This window comes from Protopterus annectens, chromosome 10.part0, assembly GCF_019279795.1.
Source record: "Protopterus annectens isolate FY-2018-M chromosome 10.part0, PAN1.0, whole genome shotgun sequence".
Classification (NCBI taxonomy): domain Eukaryota; kingdom Metazoa; phylum Chordata; order Ceratodontiformes; family Protopteridae; genus Protopterus; species Protopterus annectens.
In genome coordinates this window covers 773,601,048-773,616,189 of record NC_056744.1, presented here as the reverse complement: position 1 = coordinate 773,616,189, position 15,142 = coordinate 773,601,048, and the positions used below count along the sequence as shown (strand labels likewise).

The 15,142-nt window shown below is 37.4% G+C and overlaps 1 protein-coding gene across 1 annotated transcript in view; it reads left to right on the top strand.

Moving 5' to 3' along the window:
- LOC122814201 (threonylcarbamoyladenosine tRNA methylthiotransferase-like) overlaps positions 1-14,890 on the top strand; it is a 2,095,726-nt gene extending 2,080,836 nt beyond the window's left edge. The window contains exon 9 of the mRNA XM_044086806.1: positions 11,167-14,890. Within this exon, the coding sequence (XP_043942741.1) occupies positions 11,167-11,361 (195 nt within the window). The 3' untranslated portion in view covers positions 11,362-14,890. The remainder of the gene's footprint in view (positions 1-11,166) is intronic.
- The last annotated feature ends 252 nt before the right edge of the window (positions 14,891-15,142 follow it).

Genomic DNA, 15,142 nt, shown 5'->3' with positions numbered 1-15,142 from the left:
TATGATTTATCTTTATTAACCAGTACCCATCTTTCCCCCATTCCCCGCCCCTTACTTTTAGGTTACATGCTGTTTTCTTTCCCCGGATTTTATATTTAACATCCACAAACTCTTTTATGTCTGCTTTTCATGTGTTTCTCCATGGCATTGTGGAAAGTATTACTAGTTTAACTGTTATAATCCTCACAACTCTCCAGCTCCACATTGTTCAGCTAAATTACTTCTAATCTTGTCTTTTAAAATATTGTATATGCAAAATGCCAGCAGAGACATTTTTACTTCTAAGCTCCCGATTTTGTATGAATTATCAAACGAGGTTCCATGCTTACTGTTTCCATCTGTGTGATCCCAGCCCCAGAAGTTTCTTTTAATGTTGCCAAGTACCAAATCTCATATTTTTTGCCTACTTAGTACCTTTACTGATTGTTTAAATGCAGCTGCCACACCTACTTCCACTCTATCTTTCTCTAGCACAATATATACGCCATATTCCAGTTTTTCTAGATAATATTTGTCTTCCAGCCCTAATTTTTTTTCTTTATATCCACCAAAAAACAAGACCTATAATTTACAAGCTGTGTACTAAAAGATTGTGATTATTAACTATTAAACAACTAAGTGGTCTTTAAGTAATCAATGGGGCAGGGGGATGTATGCTGTCCAGGACACAAAATTGACTTGTTACACATCTGATACGTAGTCTTTCCTACAAATGTTTAAAGCTTGTCCAGCTCTGAATATGAACGTGTGTGTGTGTGTCTGTGTATATTAGTTTAATGACCACTGGTGTGTTTGTAAGCATAGTCATACAACTCAAATTTATCCCATAATTGTTTGTGCCTTAGATTATTTTAAGGGGTTGTGCTACTTGGGGCATGATTTAACAGATGCATCTGTTCCATTAGGCACATAGATGTCAGAAGAGAGGTGAATTTCAGGTTTACTGTATATCTACATCTATCTATTGATCTATGCAGATAAATGTAGATATATATGTATATATAAAATGTGTGTGTATGTTTAATTTAATATCTTGACAACTTTTGCTACTTAAAATTGTTACTTGTGAGTGTAGAATTAATTTGTGCAACATCTAATTTAAATCACTGATAAACTGGGGTAATAACACACTAAAATGAGTGAGGAAGAACTTTGTTTTTTTTTTAATTACCTTATAGGATGTACTAGAGATTAAGGAATGGTACTGCCTATTTAACAATACAAGCTGTGCCTTTGTTGATATCTAGCTGACTCCAGATAATTAAAAAAAAACATAACATTCCTCCCAGTTGATTTTTGTCTTAGTAAGCCCATGCTTTTGTCAGGTTAGACATCTTACAATGGATCATGTTCTTTGAAGTTGTAGCTGTTTGCAGCAGCAGCTTTCAAGGTGCAGAATATGAGACTTTTAAAGTGCTCTTAAAGCCAGGCATCTCTAAAATGGACTGATCTCTTTGGTGTTGATCTTTTCATTCAGCTCATTCGCTGGACATAATACTGACAGAATTTGAGAAATATTGACACAATCAAATCTGTCCTCAGAGTCTTATTAAAGCTTTAAACCTTCCTGTGAACCCTTCCTCAGAATGCCATTTAGTCCTGTGTAAAATATCATATGGACATCTTTATCTTTAGATACCCTTTGACATCATATATAATAAAGTGTGCCAATGTCTTATCATTCTGTTTAAGTAACACACATGCACACACATTTTGTAACCTTCAACTCAAGTAATTTTCCCCGTGATACCCCATTTCTGCATTTTACTTTAGCTTTCCCACAAATGGAACATTATCTTTTACTCTTTGCAGTCACCTTATTATGTTCATTTCTGTTGGTCACCTTTTATACCTGTCCACTATTTACCTTTTTCTTAAGCTCGCCTTCTCCCTTATGTTAGTTGCATACTCCCTTTCCTTCAACATTTTCATACATATATGCTTAACTTATCTGATGTTTAGTTTTTAAACATCTGGAGAAACTTGTCCCTCATATTCTCTTTCCATTCCTAGTAATTCTCCTCGATTCTTCAGATGCCATCCTGCTTTTTTATCTCTTTACTTTTCAGTCTTCCTGCCTTCACCCATTTAACATGCATCGTCATTCCCTGCATTTTGATTTCTGACTTAACCAGTCCCTCCTACCTGAATTATCATCTCAGATTCTGTTACTTTTTCAACATTTCTTCCTTCATATATTTACCCACTTGGGTATAGTATTAGGGTCTGTATTATATACTCGAAGTTACAAAACTTCGAACCTGATATGATCGCCACCATATGAGCGAAGTTTGAAACATTGAATATATAATAAAAAAGAAAAACTACCTAAACGCTCTGAGCAGGGGGCAAGCACTTCAGTGCAGAAAAGGGAAATCTTCCCATTCTGCGCCGTATGGAGCCATTTGTTTTAACCTTCAAACTTGTAAAAGTTCGATCATACTGTGTCGACCATGTGACATTCGAGCTTTTACAAGTTCAAGGTTATAACAGGAACATATTACATTACATATTTTAACTGTATTAACCAATGTTTAAAGCAACTTATAATATTCAGATAACTTTAACAAAATTAAAGAAATAACTTTCCAACAACTGAAACATTCAAAGCAATGATATAACACCACACTTACGTGCATTAATATGTAAGGCTCTTACATAAAGGTTTTCATGTGCAGTAAGTTTAATAAATGACAGTACCATCCAGGAGACATCAACTAATATGCGTGCTGTACAGCTGAACAAACACATTACAAGTAAAAACAAAAAAGAACCACGTCCAAAGCACTAGGCAGAGAATTTATTCCAAAATGACTTCACTTACTAAGTGCTTTCACCATTACACATGGCATCATCAGAGTAAGTAAAAATCAACCAAGTCAAACATTAAATACACAGCCAATCGCATCAACATTCAATAAGAAACAATGAAAATATACATTAATTTGAATAAATAAATATTAAACATTAAACATGTCCACGCACAGTAACATTTAAAATCATGTTGCCAAAACTTGTATTGTGAGGGATACCTTGCCTCAAAAATAAATATAATTGTAAAATGTGTATATATATATAACATCCACATAAACAGGCACATAGAAAAATAAAAATAAAAAATAAAATACAATATACGCCACTGTTTATATTAAATTCTATTAGCTCTGTCTTTTAAAACGGGTTTTAAAGAAATATATTCATTCAAACCCGGTGGGGTTGTAGCATCCAAAATTATTTGCCATTTGTATTCTAATAGTTATACCTTCAACCTTTCATCTCCACCCCTCTCACAGTGTATCACCCTGTCAATAACAAAGAAAATACATTTTTTAAAATCAACACAGTGTGTGCTATGCATATATAATGCATTGTGTGTGTCCTTATTTTTTATGTCCCTCAGGTGTTCTGCAGGTGCCCAAGTAGGTGCAGTTGCAATACACAACAGTTCTACGTGGGCAAAACTGTTCGTAGGTTAAAAGACAGTTTTGGCAACATGATTTTAAATGTTACTGTGTGTGGACACGTTTAATGTTTAATACTTATTTATTCAAATGAATGTATATTTTCATTGTTTCTTATTGGATGTTGATATGATTGGCTGTGTATTTAATGTGTGATTTGGTTGATTTTTACTTTGATGATGCCATGTGTAATGGTGAAAGCGCTTAGTAAATGAAGTCGTTTTGGAATAAATTCTCTGCCTAGTGCTTTGGACGTGGTTCTTTTTTGTTTTTATCAGTTTTGTACCCTGTGGGTATTTCTATTTGTGTTTTTCGTTTGACATTACAAGTAACACTTTCAGTTACACCTGCTTAAGAGGCAAAAAAACTTGAGTATTCAAGAATGCTCTCAGTATGTATACTGTCAAAGCCATTTAACCATGTGCTTGTGGATTTTTGCTGTTGTCCTGGCTTTTCTGTTTGATAGCTCTACCTCCTTGGTCTTTGCATCCCTAATATTTGGAATCCAGCTACTTTTTTCAGTTTGTAGTTCTAGCGTTTTGGCCACTGTAGTAACCGATAATGTTAATGTGCTTTATTTCTAGCACTCCAAAACATTAATTGCCTGAACAGTCTTAGTGAGTCTGAGAATTATTTATCTAATAGTTCCTGTAGATGAACCTTATATAAATTTAAACTTAAATGAGACCAAAACACATCCTCTCATGTACATCTGTCTCCTTTAGCATGCCTGCAATGGGTATTAGTTGCTTTGGTATAGTTTTTACATAGTTTAATTATTAATGCCACTTTGCAAAAGACTTGTCAACAGCCATCATTTTTTCTTTACTTTCTTTGATATATTTGTATAGATTATATTACCATCTGTCTTCCATTACAATTATAGAACAGTGTCTGATTTCTTCCTCTTTTTCATAGGTGTGTACTGGGCTAATGACCCTGGAGCCTTTACAAGCCTAACCCATAGGATTATCCTGGCATCGTGCCACCCGACTTTAGTTCCCAGTCCCTCTGTCGAGTAGAGCCACTGTAGTGATCCCCGGGGTGAATTTTCTATTTCCCATCCACTCATCAAGATTTCTGTTGAAGAGGGCCAATGAGGTGCTCTGTTTGACATGTATGGGAAGTCTATTCCATAACATGGGCAGTCTCTGGGTTGTGAACCTGTCCCTCCAGCACATTCTGTTGATTGTGGTAATGAGGTTGAGGTCTCTGGAGCATGTGGTGTGCAGGGACTGGGATTTCTTTAGATGTAGCATTTCTAACAAAGCTGGGTCAGACATGACTTTGTAAGTCAAGCAGAGATCGCCTCTAAGTAAGTGATACGAGACAGAGGATAGTTGGAGTTTTTTGAGTCTGTCCATATAGGATAAGTGTTTAAGGTCTAGGATCCTCTTTGTGAGGTACTTTTGCGGCCTCTTCAGTTGTTGCAGGTGTCCAGTGAGGTACATGCCAAATAGGGCATTGTACTTGATGACTGGCCTAATGAGGGAAGAATAGAGGGAGACAATGACCTCTTTCTTCCTGCATGCAAAACCCTTAGTAATGAGATGTGCCACAGAAGGACTTTCTGACCACAATGGTAATGTGGTGGTCAAAAGAGAGGTTGCTGTCAACTTCTGTTCCCAGATCTCTTATAACGCCTTCTGTGTTCAGTGGGCAACCATCAAATGTGTTAATTCATAGGAGCCGGGTTTTTCCCAAAGGGGATGACAACACTTTTTTTTGGCATAAGGCCATGGTTCTGACACCATTCATTGGTCTCAGTGAGGCCTTTGTCTAGGATGTCAACATCACTTGGGGAATTAATAATAGCTCCCAACTTGCAATCGTCTGTGAACTTTGTCAGGCAGAGTCCCTTCGTGTTGGCCTGGACTTCAGAGAAGTAGATACCAAACAGGCGAGGACCCAGGTCCGAACCCTGTGGGACTCCACTCTTAACTGGTCAGCAGTCTGACTTGGAGTCAGCTACTTTCACACTGTGGGTTCTATTTGTGAGCCAGTTTGCAACCCTCCTAGTGATATAGAGGTTGAAGCCTAGCTTAGAGAGTTTTTCTATGGTTCCTGAGTGGGGAATGGCATCAGAGGCCTTAGCCAGATCAAGGTAGGCTGTATGAACCACCTTGCCTTCATCCACAGCTCTGGTGACTGACTCAAAGAAGTCGACCAAGTTGAGCAGGCGTGATCTACCCTTCACAAAACCAAACTGTGTGGGATCCAATGTTTGGAGATCCCCTATATCCTTTTTATTAGGTCCATGATGATGCGTTCCATAGCTTTGCATATTAGACTCATCAGCCTAATTGGGCAATAGTTCCCAGGGTCTGTACTCGCTCCTCCTTTGTGGAGAGGGGTGACTGTAGCAGTGCGCAGTTCAGTAAGGACAAAGCTTGAGGTGAGGCTGTGGTTGAACAGGGCACATAGGTGAGGTGCCAGTTAGCTCTGTAGTTCGTGTAGAACACAGCCAGGGATATTGTCAGGTCCCATAGAAGCTGTATTATTGGCCTTGGACAGTGCTGTTTTAACCTGTGCAGCAGTAATACTGGGTGCCTGGTAAAGTTGGCACTGAATCTGTCAGCCAGTATAATGGCAATATCTATTGGCTTGGTATAGGAGGTACCATTGTGGAGTAGCGCAGAGCAAATCTGGGTATTGCTGTGAAGATTCTTTGCATAACTATAGCAGGCCTTGTGATTGTCTTTACTGTCTGCTGCAATTCTGTTTTCATAGCTAGCTTTAGAGGATTTGATGAGGGCGCTCAACCTTTTGTTGAGGCTGATAAGGGAGTTTTTCCAGTCTTGGGACTTCACCTTATTCCACATCAATTTCCTCCTTCTGTTGTAGAGTTTGTTTATGGCAGGGGCCACCAAATTGGCTTCCTTTTTTGGAGGAGAGCGTCTTGGTTCTACTGGGTATTGCGAGATCCATGCATTTGTGTACGTGTACATACATTGCACTGGTGTATGATTCGGCGGTCATGCAACTATTCTCTATTTGCATGGGTGCCATGAAGTTAGCCACGTCTGTTTTTAGGAACCCAAAGTTAGCTTTGGAGAAGTTTTTCATGGTGGTTACCTTTGTGGGGTGGATTTCCAAAGTGATTAGTTTGTGGTCTGATCAAACCAGGGAGGCATTGACTGTTGATGTAGAGCAAAAGTCACCCATGTTAGTAATGACCAGGTCAAGGATGTTGCTACCTCTAGTAGGAGTAAGAACGAGCTGGTCCAGGGCATTGGAATTAATGAATTCCAGGAAATGTTGGGCAAGTATATTGGTACACGAGTAGTTTTCCCACTTAATGGAGGGGTAATTGAAGTCGCCCAGTATGAGAGCATTAGGGTGGACCCTACTATTCTCCAGGGTGCTTAGGAATGTGGAGTGAGAGTCTTGGGACATGGTTGGGGACCTATAGCAGGCTATAACCTGAATCACTGTCTTACCCAATGTTAGCTGCACCTAAAGTAGAGCTTCAGTCCAAGTTCTGGGACTGAAAGGTGTGGAATGAGTTATAGCCTGGTAGTGCAGGGGTGCTTTCTGCTGCCTTGACCCAGGACTCTGTTACATCACAAATATTGATGTTCTCCATTTTAAGGAGTGCTTCGAGTGAGTGCATTTTGAGATTTAGACTTCTAGCATTGAGCAGCATGACTCTCAGATTGCATTTATTTGTAGCTGTTATGGTGGTAATTTGGTCTTTGGAACACCACCTACAAAGGCACTATAGAGGTGGCAAGAGCCTTGGCCAGTATTCGGAAGCCCAGGGGTGACAGGTGCAGGCCATCTCTGGCAAAGCATCGAGGTCTGTCAATCATGTCATCCCAGGCATACAGATACTGGATCCTGTTAAAATGACACCAGAAACTTAGCCAGTTGTTGAAATCAATAATTTTCTGCTTGTACTGTGGTATCATTCTGGTTGATGGTAGGATGCCGTTCATGGCTAGGGTCATAACCGCCTGGGCTACATAATCCAAGAGCTCCTCTATGTCTCTTTTCATGTAGTACAGGGAGGTACGTCTCAGGTCATTCACACCCACATGCACAATGACGGAGTCATATTTGTACCTGTTGTTGAAGGACCTGAGTGTGTGCATTATGTGTTGGATTCTGACATGTGACAGGCAGCTGACTCTTACTTTCTCCTTATTCAACCTGGTGAGTAGGACATCAGTGTGCCTCACTATCCAGGTATCTATGTGTCCCATGTTTTTCAAAATCGCTCCATCATCTTTCATTGTATCTCTTACGATATTTTGTTCTGCACTGCCAGTGTTATACAAACCGTAATCTGTGATGTTGTATATAGCTAACATACCACTGCTTTACTCCCGCAGCCCCTATAACGTGCATTATTATTATTCTGGTACCACTGCTCTTGTCAGTGTTTTTACCTATCTAGTTCTCTTGCTAAGGCTAGTAATCACACATATAATCCTGTTTCTTTCTCCTTTTATTTCTCCATAAAAATTCTGCATTTCACACATAACTATCCTGCCTTCCCATAAGGCTTCATCACCCTCCTGCCACAACATATCTCACTGTTAAAACACCAGTGCATGGCACAGACTTCTTTCGAAGGGTTACCTAGCAGCACTGACTGATTAAGTGACTTCCCCAGTGTCAAAGCATGGGAAAATGGAGGCTGAGGTAATCAAATGATGGGCTGAAAGCTGATACTTAGCATCTGGTAGCCTTAATTCTCTAAACTAAACTGTCCATGCAACTCATGTGCTTTCTGTTCCTTTTGTTGTCTATTTATCCCTGCATGTTAATCCACCTTGTAGAAGTAAAAATGCCGTAAATCATTTAACTGATGTGTTACTTGTACACTTGTGTCCATATCCACCAGCCTACAGAGGTGTAAATCTTGTACTTGGCCCTATTTCTCACTCAGCCTCTCTTTCCCCTCTCTTTTTCATTTTATGTATCCTCTATCCCTTTGCCCTTGTAACCTTATCCTAACCTAATACAATGCAGTATTATTTCATTGTGGACTTCATTACAAATCGAATGCTCTTACATGTAGCTACTTATACAGGATAATTACAGAATAATACTTATAGTACTGTTTAATATACTATAACGTCATTTCATATATTATAATCTAAAATATTTGAGAGATGCAGAATCATTTTGCAAGGTTTATATTCAGAGTCTGTTAGTTTCTAAAATATAAAGTGTAAATATTTGCTAGAGGAGGTATTAATAACATAAGTGTAATGAAAATGATTTAAAAGAGCCCAGCTTCAATAGGTGTAATGTATTAATTTACGAAGGGCTCATCTGTATGACCACACATATTGACATTAGAAGCATATTTGAGTCTAGCTTTGCCATCTCCAAGACTGCATCTCTTAAAATTGAACAGAAATGAGTTCTAAGAAAATTTAGGAAGAGCAGTTACTGTGCTAAGAAGTAGCTCATGGATTTACAATTGCTGGTCAGCCATCAATAAGGTCATTTTTTTAGTGTCTGTCTTATTCACATATCAGTACATGTTCAAGCTTCTTAACACTTTTTGTACTTTGTAGCCAGTCCACAGATTTACTGCTGAATAATTCCATTTGACATGCACGAAGCAGCACTGTATAGCAACAGAAGGCATGTCCCCGAAAATGGGCCAAGCCACAGTTTTAAAAGAGAAAAGGAGAAATGTATTTATTTATTTTATTTAACTTACTAGCATGCAGTCCTTTCTTTAATTTTGTGGTTGATCTCTGAACTGGCATTCAGTATAAACATAAGAGACCTAACATGCATGTTGTAGTGGAGGTTTTATCTACCAGAATACTGCAAGGTGTCAAAGTGGCAGAAGATGGGAAACTTCATTGAAGTGCAGTAGTCTAGCAGACAGATATTGAGAAGGAGCACAAGCAATGGAAGAAGAAGCGCTAGGTAAGCTAGAAAGTGATGCAGAAGAGGGAGATGAATTTATAAACAGAAGGAAATAAAACCAATCTGTAAGATGCTACTTTTGAAGTCCATTGTACTGGAACAAACAAAGAACTATAAATGTAAGGAAATGGAGAGATTCTTGTGATCATGTGATGCTATACTTCTAGCAATAAAGAATATTTTAATGTATGTGCTCATTTGTTTGTTTGCCCTTTAACCCCAGCAGTCAGATAATTGAAGAAAGACTAATTTCAACCACCACCTTGAGTTGTGATGTTCAACAAGAAGGCAAAAATAGGGTAGAAATGAATTAATATAGTAGAAAAAAGAATATCAGTAGGGTTCATGTAGTGGAATTTAATGGAGCGTTTTGACACTTGCACAATTCTTGGATATGGCTTCAGACAGAGGTAGAAAGACAGCCATACTGTAAAATATTCTTGAAACATGTACTTTGACAATAGTAATCCTAACTTCATTTGCTAAGTTTAATTCTGCACAGAATAATTCTTTCATACAAAAGTGTAAAGCTTGTCCAGCTTTTGCATAGCATGGCTGGTATCCTTTCCCGAAACTTTTCTTGGTACAGGTTTAGGCCAAAGTGCATTATGTCCTGGACATCCCAAATCCCAGCCCCTGTTTCCTCATAGATGGAAAGTAATATGACCTAGTTAATAGAATGTGAATTCCCTCCAAATTACACAAGCTTCATCTTAAATGTCTAGAAGTAAATAGTTGCACACCAAGTATTTCTCAAGTATATTGAAACCAAATGAGGATGATGTATGGATTTGTATTTATTTCACTGGAAAATTCAGTTAAAGTTAAAAAGGGAAATTAAATAAATATGATGTGTATTTTTTAAAATATCTTTATTAAACATGACATTTTTAAAAAGTGTCATATGCACACATACAGTGATAGAAAAGAAAACATACCATAAAAACTTTTGCACTGTTATTTTTATGCAGCTGAACAGGGACATTATGATAGGTGGTATGCAGACTGAATAGGCTGTTATGATGCTAGCATATCAGACTCTAATGTCGATTAATTGCTGCTTTGCCTCCAGTTAAACTGATTTTAGTTGTCCCTAGCTTCAAGGAATGTACTACTTAAATATAATTATTTCTCTGAGAATGTTAAGTCCAGCAGATGTGGTCCTTTAGCACCAGGTTGTAATTCTACAGAAGTAGAATCCATTCACTGAGAATTACATAATTTCATTTTTACCAATACCTTTGAAATAAAATTGCCTTGCACTGGTTAGTTACTAAAAGCTCCAACTATATGACTTTCAAAATAATATTTTTGTGTGTGCTGTTTAATGCAAACAGGCTTGTTAAAAACAAAAAAGTTTTCAGTCCATTGAGTGTTTGAAAATATATAGTTTTTCATAGTGTGAGCAGGGGGCTTTGTCATGTTAGCCGCTGATGACAGCAAAAGAAAGCTGGAATTGAGGAGCAGAAAGGGATAAGAGCAACATGATTGTCCACTATATGTTTGGTTTCAAGTTAAACAGTTCTGATGACATCCAGGAAAGATACTGAAGCAGAAGAAAGTGCTCAAATTTTTGTTTCTAACAAATCTATTATAAACGTGTTTTGATGACTATCAATTGCTGATATTTTCATTGGATGATACTGTGCATGTTTTTCTTTTTGGTTCATGTTTTTTATTTCCATTTGTTGTTCAGAGTTCATCTCCAATGAATTCAGAGTTCATCTCCAATGAATGTTTTGTTTGTTTTGTTTAAATTAATGTAATTTTTCTACATATTAAATAATTTTTTTCTCATTTTCATGTTTAGGAATTGAAGGCGATACTTCAGAATGGTACTGGTTCACACGTCCCTTCTGCTACAAAAAATATGATGGATCTTCTGGACTTTAGAGCACGCTTGCAGCTGCCATGGAGATTGAATGATGAAAGGCTAAAATGGATGTCACTTAGCCTAGCTATACTAGTTGCTGTTATAACTTTTAGTCTAGAAATATTTCGATAGGAAAAACTATGAAATATAACTAAATGGAAAAATGTTATAAATGTTATGTCTTAAGAGGACAATTCGCCAATGAAGTTGTTTAACAAACAGTAAATCATGTATGGATTGTGAACTGCCCAAGTAAATGTTCTTCTGTACGTGCATTTTATGGTCAACATTTATTTGATTTTATAGATAGACCCATTTTTTTTAAATTGGCATGATGGAAAAGATGACAAAATATATTTCTTTAGGGAACACTTTCTATTAGAATAACAATTGGGCTTGAACTCAGCAAAGTAAGTCGTTTTGTAGCCTCTGCTTTGCTTTCTTGCTTTTTCTGTCATTCTTCATGAAGATAATATTTTTTTCACGCTTAGCAAGTGTGGTAACAGATGGTATATGCCTGTTACAAAAGCAGTGTTAACACATGCCATCTTCGGTTCTCCTTTATTCACATTTGTTAGTCTTATGTATTTTCTGTCCACATGCAGTTTGTTAGACATTTGGCTTCCTTTTCAGTCCATTGAGTCTTTGAAAATGTATTGTTTTTTTCATAGCGTGAGCAGAGGGCTTTATGATGTTAGCTGCTGATGACAGCAAAAGAAAGCTTAAACTGAGAAGCAGAAAGGAAGGGCATAGAAAAGGATAGTTACTGACAAAAGTTCAGTCTCAAAGGCTTCCATTACCGAAAGATAGTGGCATGTCAAAAAGGGTATTAAAAGAAATGCCATCTGTTGGCCAGTAAGTAGAAAAAGGCCAAGTCTGTCAGCAGAGAATCCCTCTCTTAAACCTATACCTGTAAAAGAATGTGACCACTGAGGTGACTTTTACTTTTGCTCTAATAAGTTTCTTTGGAAAGAGAAAACCTTGAAAAGAAGTCCATTGTAATTTTCCACAAAATTTATGCTGGTTATAAACTTGTAGCAGAACATTCGTCTCTGTATTTATCAGTTGGACCTTAATCAGTACATGGCCCTATGGAGGCATACATTTTAGTTCACTACAGCTTTGCAGAGGAAGGCTTTCGGATGGCACTTAAACCAGTCTGTTGTACTCCTTCCATTGTGAGGCCATTTAATACATCCCCATATGTCAGTCGTTTAATCTTTCATCTGTATCGGAGTATGACATGTCCAATAAGGCATTCCCTTCACCTATACCTGTTTTGGTGGAGAAGAATTTCTATAAGAAATATATAAAATCCTTTGGGCATAGATGTTGATTTGGACAAGTAGCAGTCTTTTGTCTCCTTGCTTCCTCAGTAAGCGGTTTCCTTGAGAAACCACTAATATGATAAGATAAATTAAAAGTTATAAATTGAGTAAGCAGAAGAGCCTCACTCTTGGACTCTGCTGCCTTTGCTTGACTTTACTAAGGTCCTTACAAAGGCAATGATTAGAGGAGCAGGCACACAACCTCTCAAAACCCAGCAAAAGTAGACCAGTTTTACACACCTCCTGACACAATTGAATGCATTCCAAAGATATTTGAAAATCAAACCAACAGTTATTTTTGTTTTTCTCAGAATGTTAAAACTTGCCATCTGACAGAGAATCCAGACTGGGGGGCTAATCTGATAAGATAATATCTACCTATTTTGTTTTTCATCTTGAATGTGGCTATTATTTACTGAGCTCTCGTGGTACAGTACAAGAACTCTATTTTAGAACATGTCTCCACTTCTGGACTTGGATACTTGAAGATAAGATCCTGAGATTAATGTCCACTGCAGATAAATAAAGGTGCTTAAATAGCAAAATATCCATATAAGGCAATGGATATGTTTTCATGAAATCAGTACCTATTGCATTTAGGAGCTCAACTTCCCAGAAGATATAATGGTTTAGCCTCTTGATGTCCTTTAAGTAGTGACACTGTTACACAGTTAACCAAGGAGGTTCTGAGAGAAACTCAAGTGCTTCACACTCAATTTTGTACCTTTTCACTTTCCATTCCTGTAGCTGCTCAGGTGTCCATGAATTATTTTGTGAAAGCTTTCCTAAAGTGGATTTCTGCTATTAAATTCTCTATTCTTAACATCTAGTCTATTCAGGATAAATTTAATTTTATGAGGGAAAAGTTACCATTTCCTCCTTTTTAACTGTTATCCCCTTACAGCACTTTTCCTAGTGATATTGGCCTCAACTAGATTTCTGAGCTTTGGGCCCTGTTGCAAAATTATACCTTTGCTGTATTTCACTTGAATCAAATCTCCTTGAAAAATCATCCATTTATTGCAAATGTGGTTTCCACACTCTCTTTATTTTTAGAGAACCGCCACTTTTATGTTTGAAGTAAACAAAGCTGAAAGTTGCTGCACACTTTGGATTTCCAAATTTCAAGTGTAATATTTATAGCGAGACAGAGACTGAAGGAAATCTGATCAAATTAAGGGATGTTTCATAGTGCACTGCCCATGTTTCTCCTAATCCATATGAGTATTGCATTGGTTAACCCTGGACAAACAAGATGTTTGATGAGGGAGACATCCACCAAAATGCTAAAATGATTTTGCCACCTACACTAAAGGTAGGCAAGACCTTCTTGTAACTAAGCAGGCCTTGTCCACATGATTTGCCGATTGTATTATGTTGTGCTATTACCAAAAAAATGCAACATGTATGGGTGCTGTCGGGAGACATGCTACACAAGGCATATGGATCATTGCGATCTGTACATCTCATCCACACAGTCATTAAGCACAGTAAGATAGAAAACCAATACAGATTTTCGCATGACAGTCTTGTAAAGGAGGCACCTTTCTTAGCTGTGTAGCTTTGCAGAATAGCTGAATAATGCTGCTTGGAATTCTATCAGTTTGTTGTTCTGCTGTAAAAATTCTCTAGAATGAAAGATATACCTTGTTTGACTAACATTAGCTCTGTGAGAGAGTAAGAATACCCATATTACAACATATCTTCAACAGAGAGACTTTTACAGTAGTCCGTATGTATAACAGCTATCCACCTGCATATATTTCAGTTGGATGTGGTGCTCTTAGAGCCTTCATGCTATAAAGTTTAAGTAGTCACTGTGTACTTTCAGTGCTACAGTCATTGGTTCATTGCATTGCGAGTTTTGCTGTCATCATAAACTTTCTTACTGATAGAAATGAAAATGACATAGGGTAACAGTGCTTTAAGCAGAACATATGCTATTTGACACCCGTGGAACACAGCAGTACTAGACAGATGTTTGCCCAAGGCAACTATGATGAGTAGAAAAAAGCAAGGATTGAAAATGGCATGAATGGCTTAGAGTTCATTTGTTACACTACCAGAATTCTCCCTCCAAAGATTTGCTCTTATGGTTAATACTTTACGTGAACATAATTTGTTTTTATCATATTGGTTTGTATTGCATTGTTCTGTTGTGAGTTTTAAAAAGCTGACAGTTTTTCCCCCCATTTTTATCCAGTTTATTTACCTGTACATTTCTACTAGCAGAAAACAGCTACTAAATGCATTTGTTAAATTTGATCCCTGACTACAGCAGTATAATTTGAAAGCCTCCTTGGAATAAAGCTGAATAAAGTATTTTTCTGAAATATTTGTATCATGCTTTTTATAGTTGGCAGTGTTGTCTGTTTTTTTGTTAACAGTAAGATGATTCTCTCTATCTTACCACCAAAGCCAGCTGAGTGGTAAACAAAGTGGATTGAAAAATTATGTTTGGCTTAGTGTGATATAAATAATCTCTGCATCTGTGGAGGTTTGTCTTACCCAGCATTTAGTAGTGATGATATGCAAATTCAGCAACTGATCCTTCATATTATAGATTCAGTCATTTTCTTTTCCAA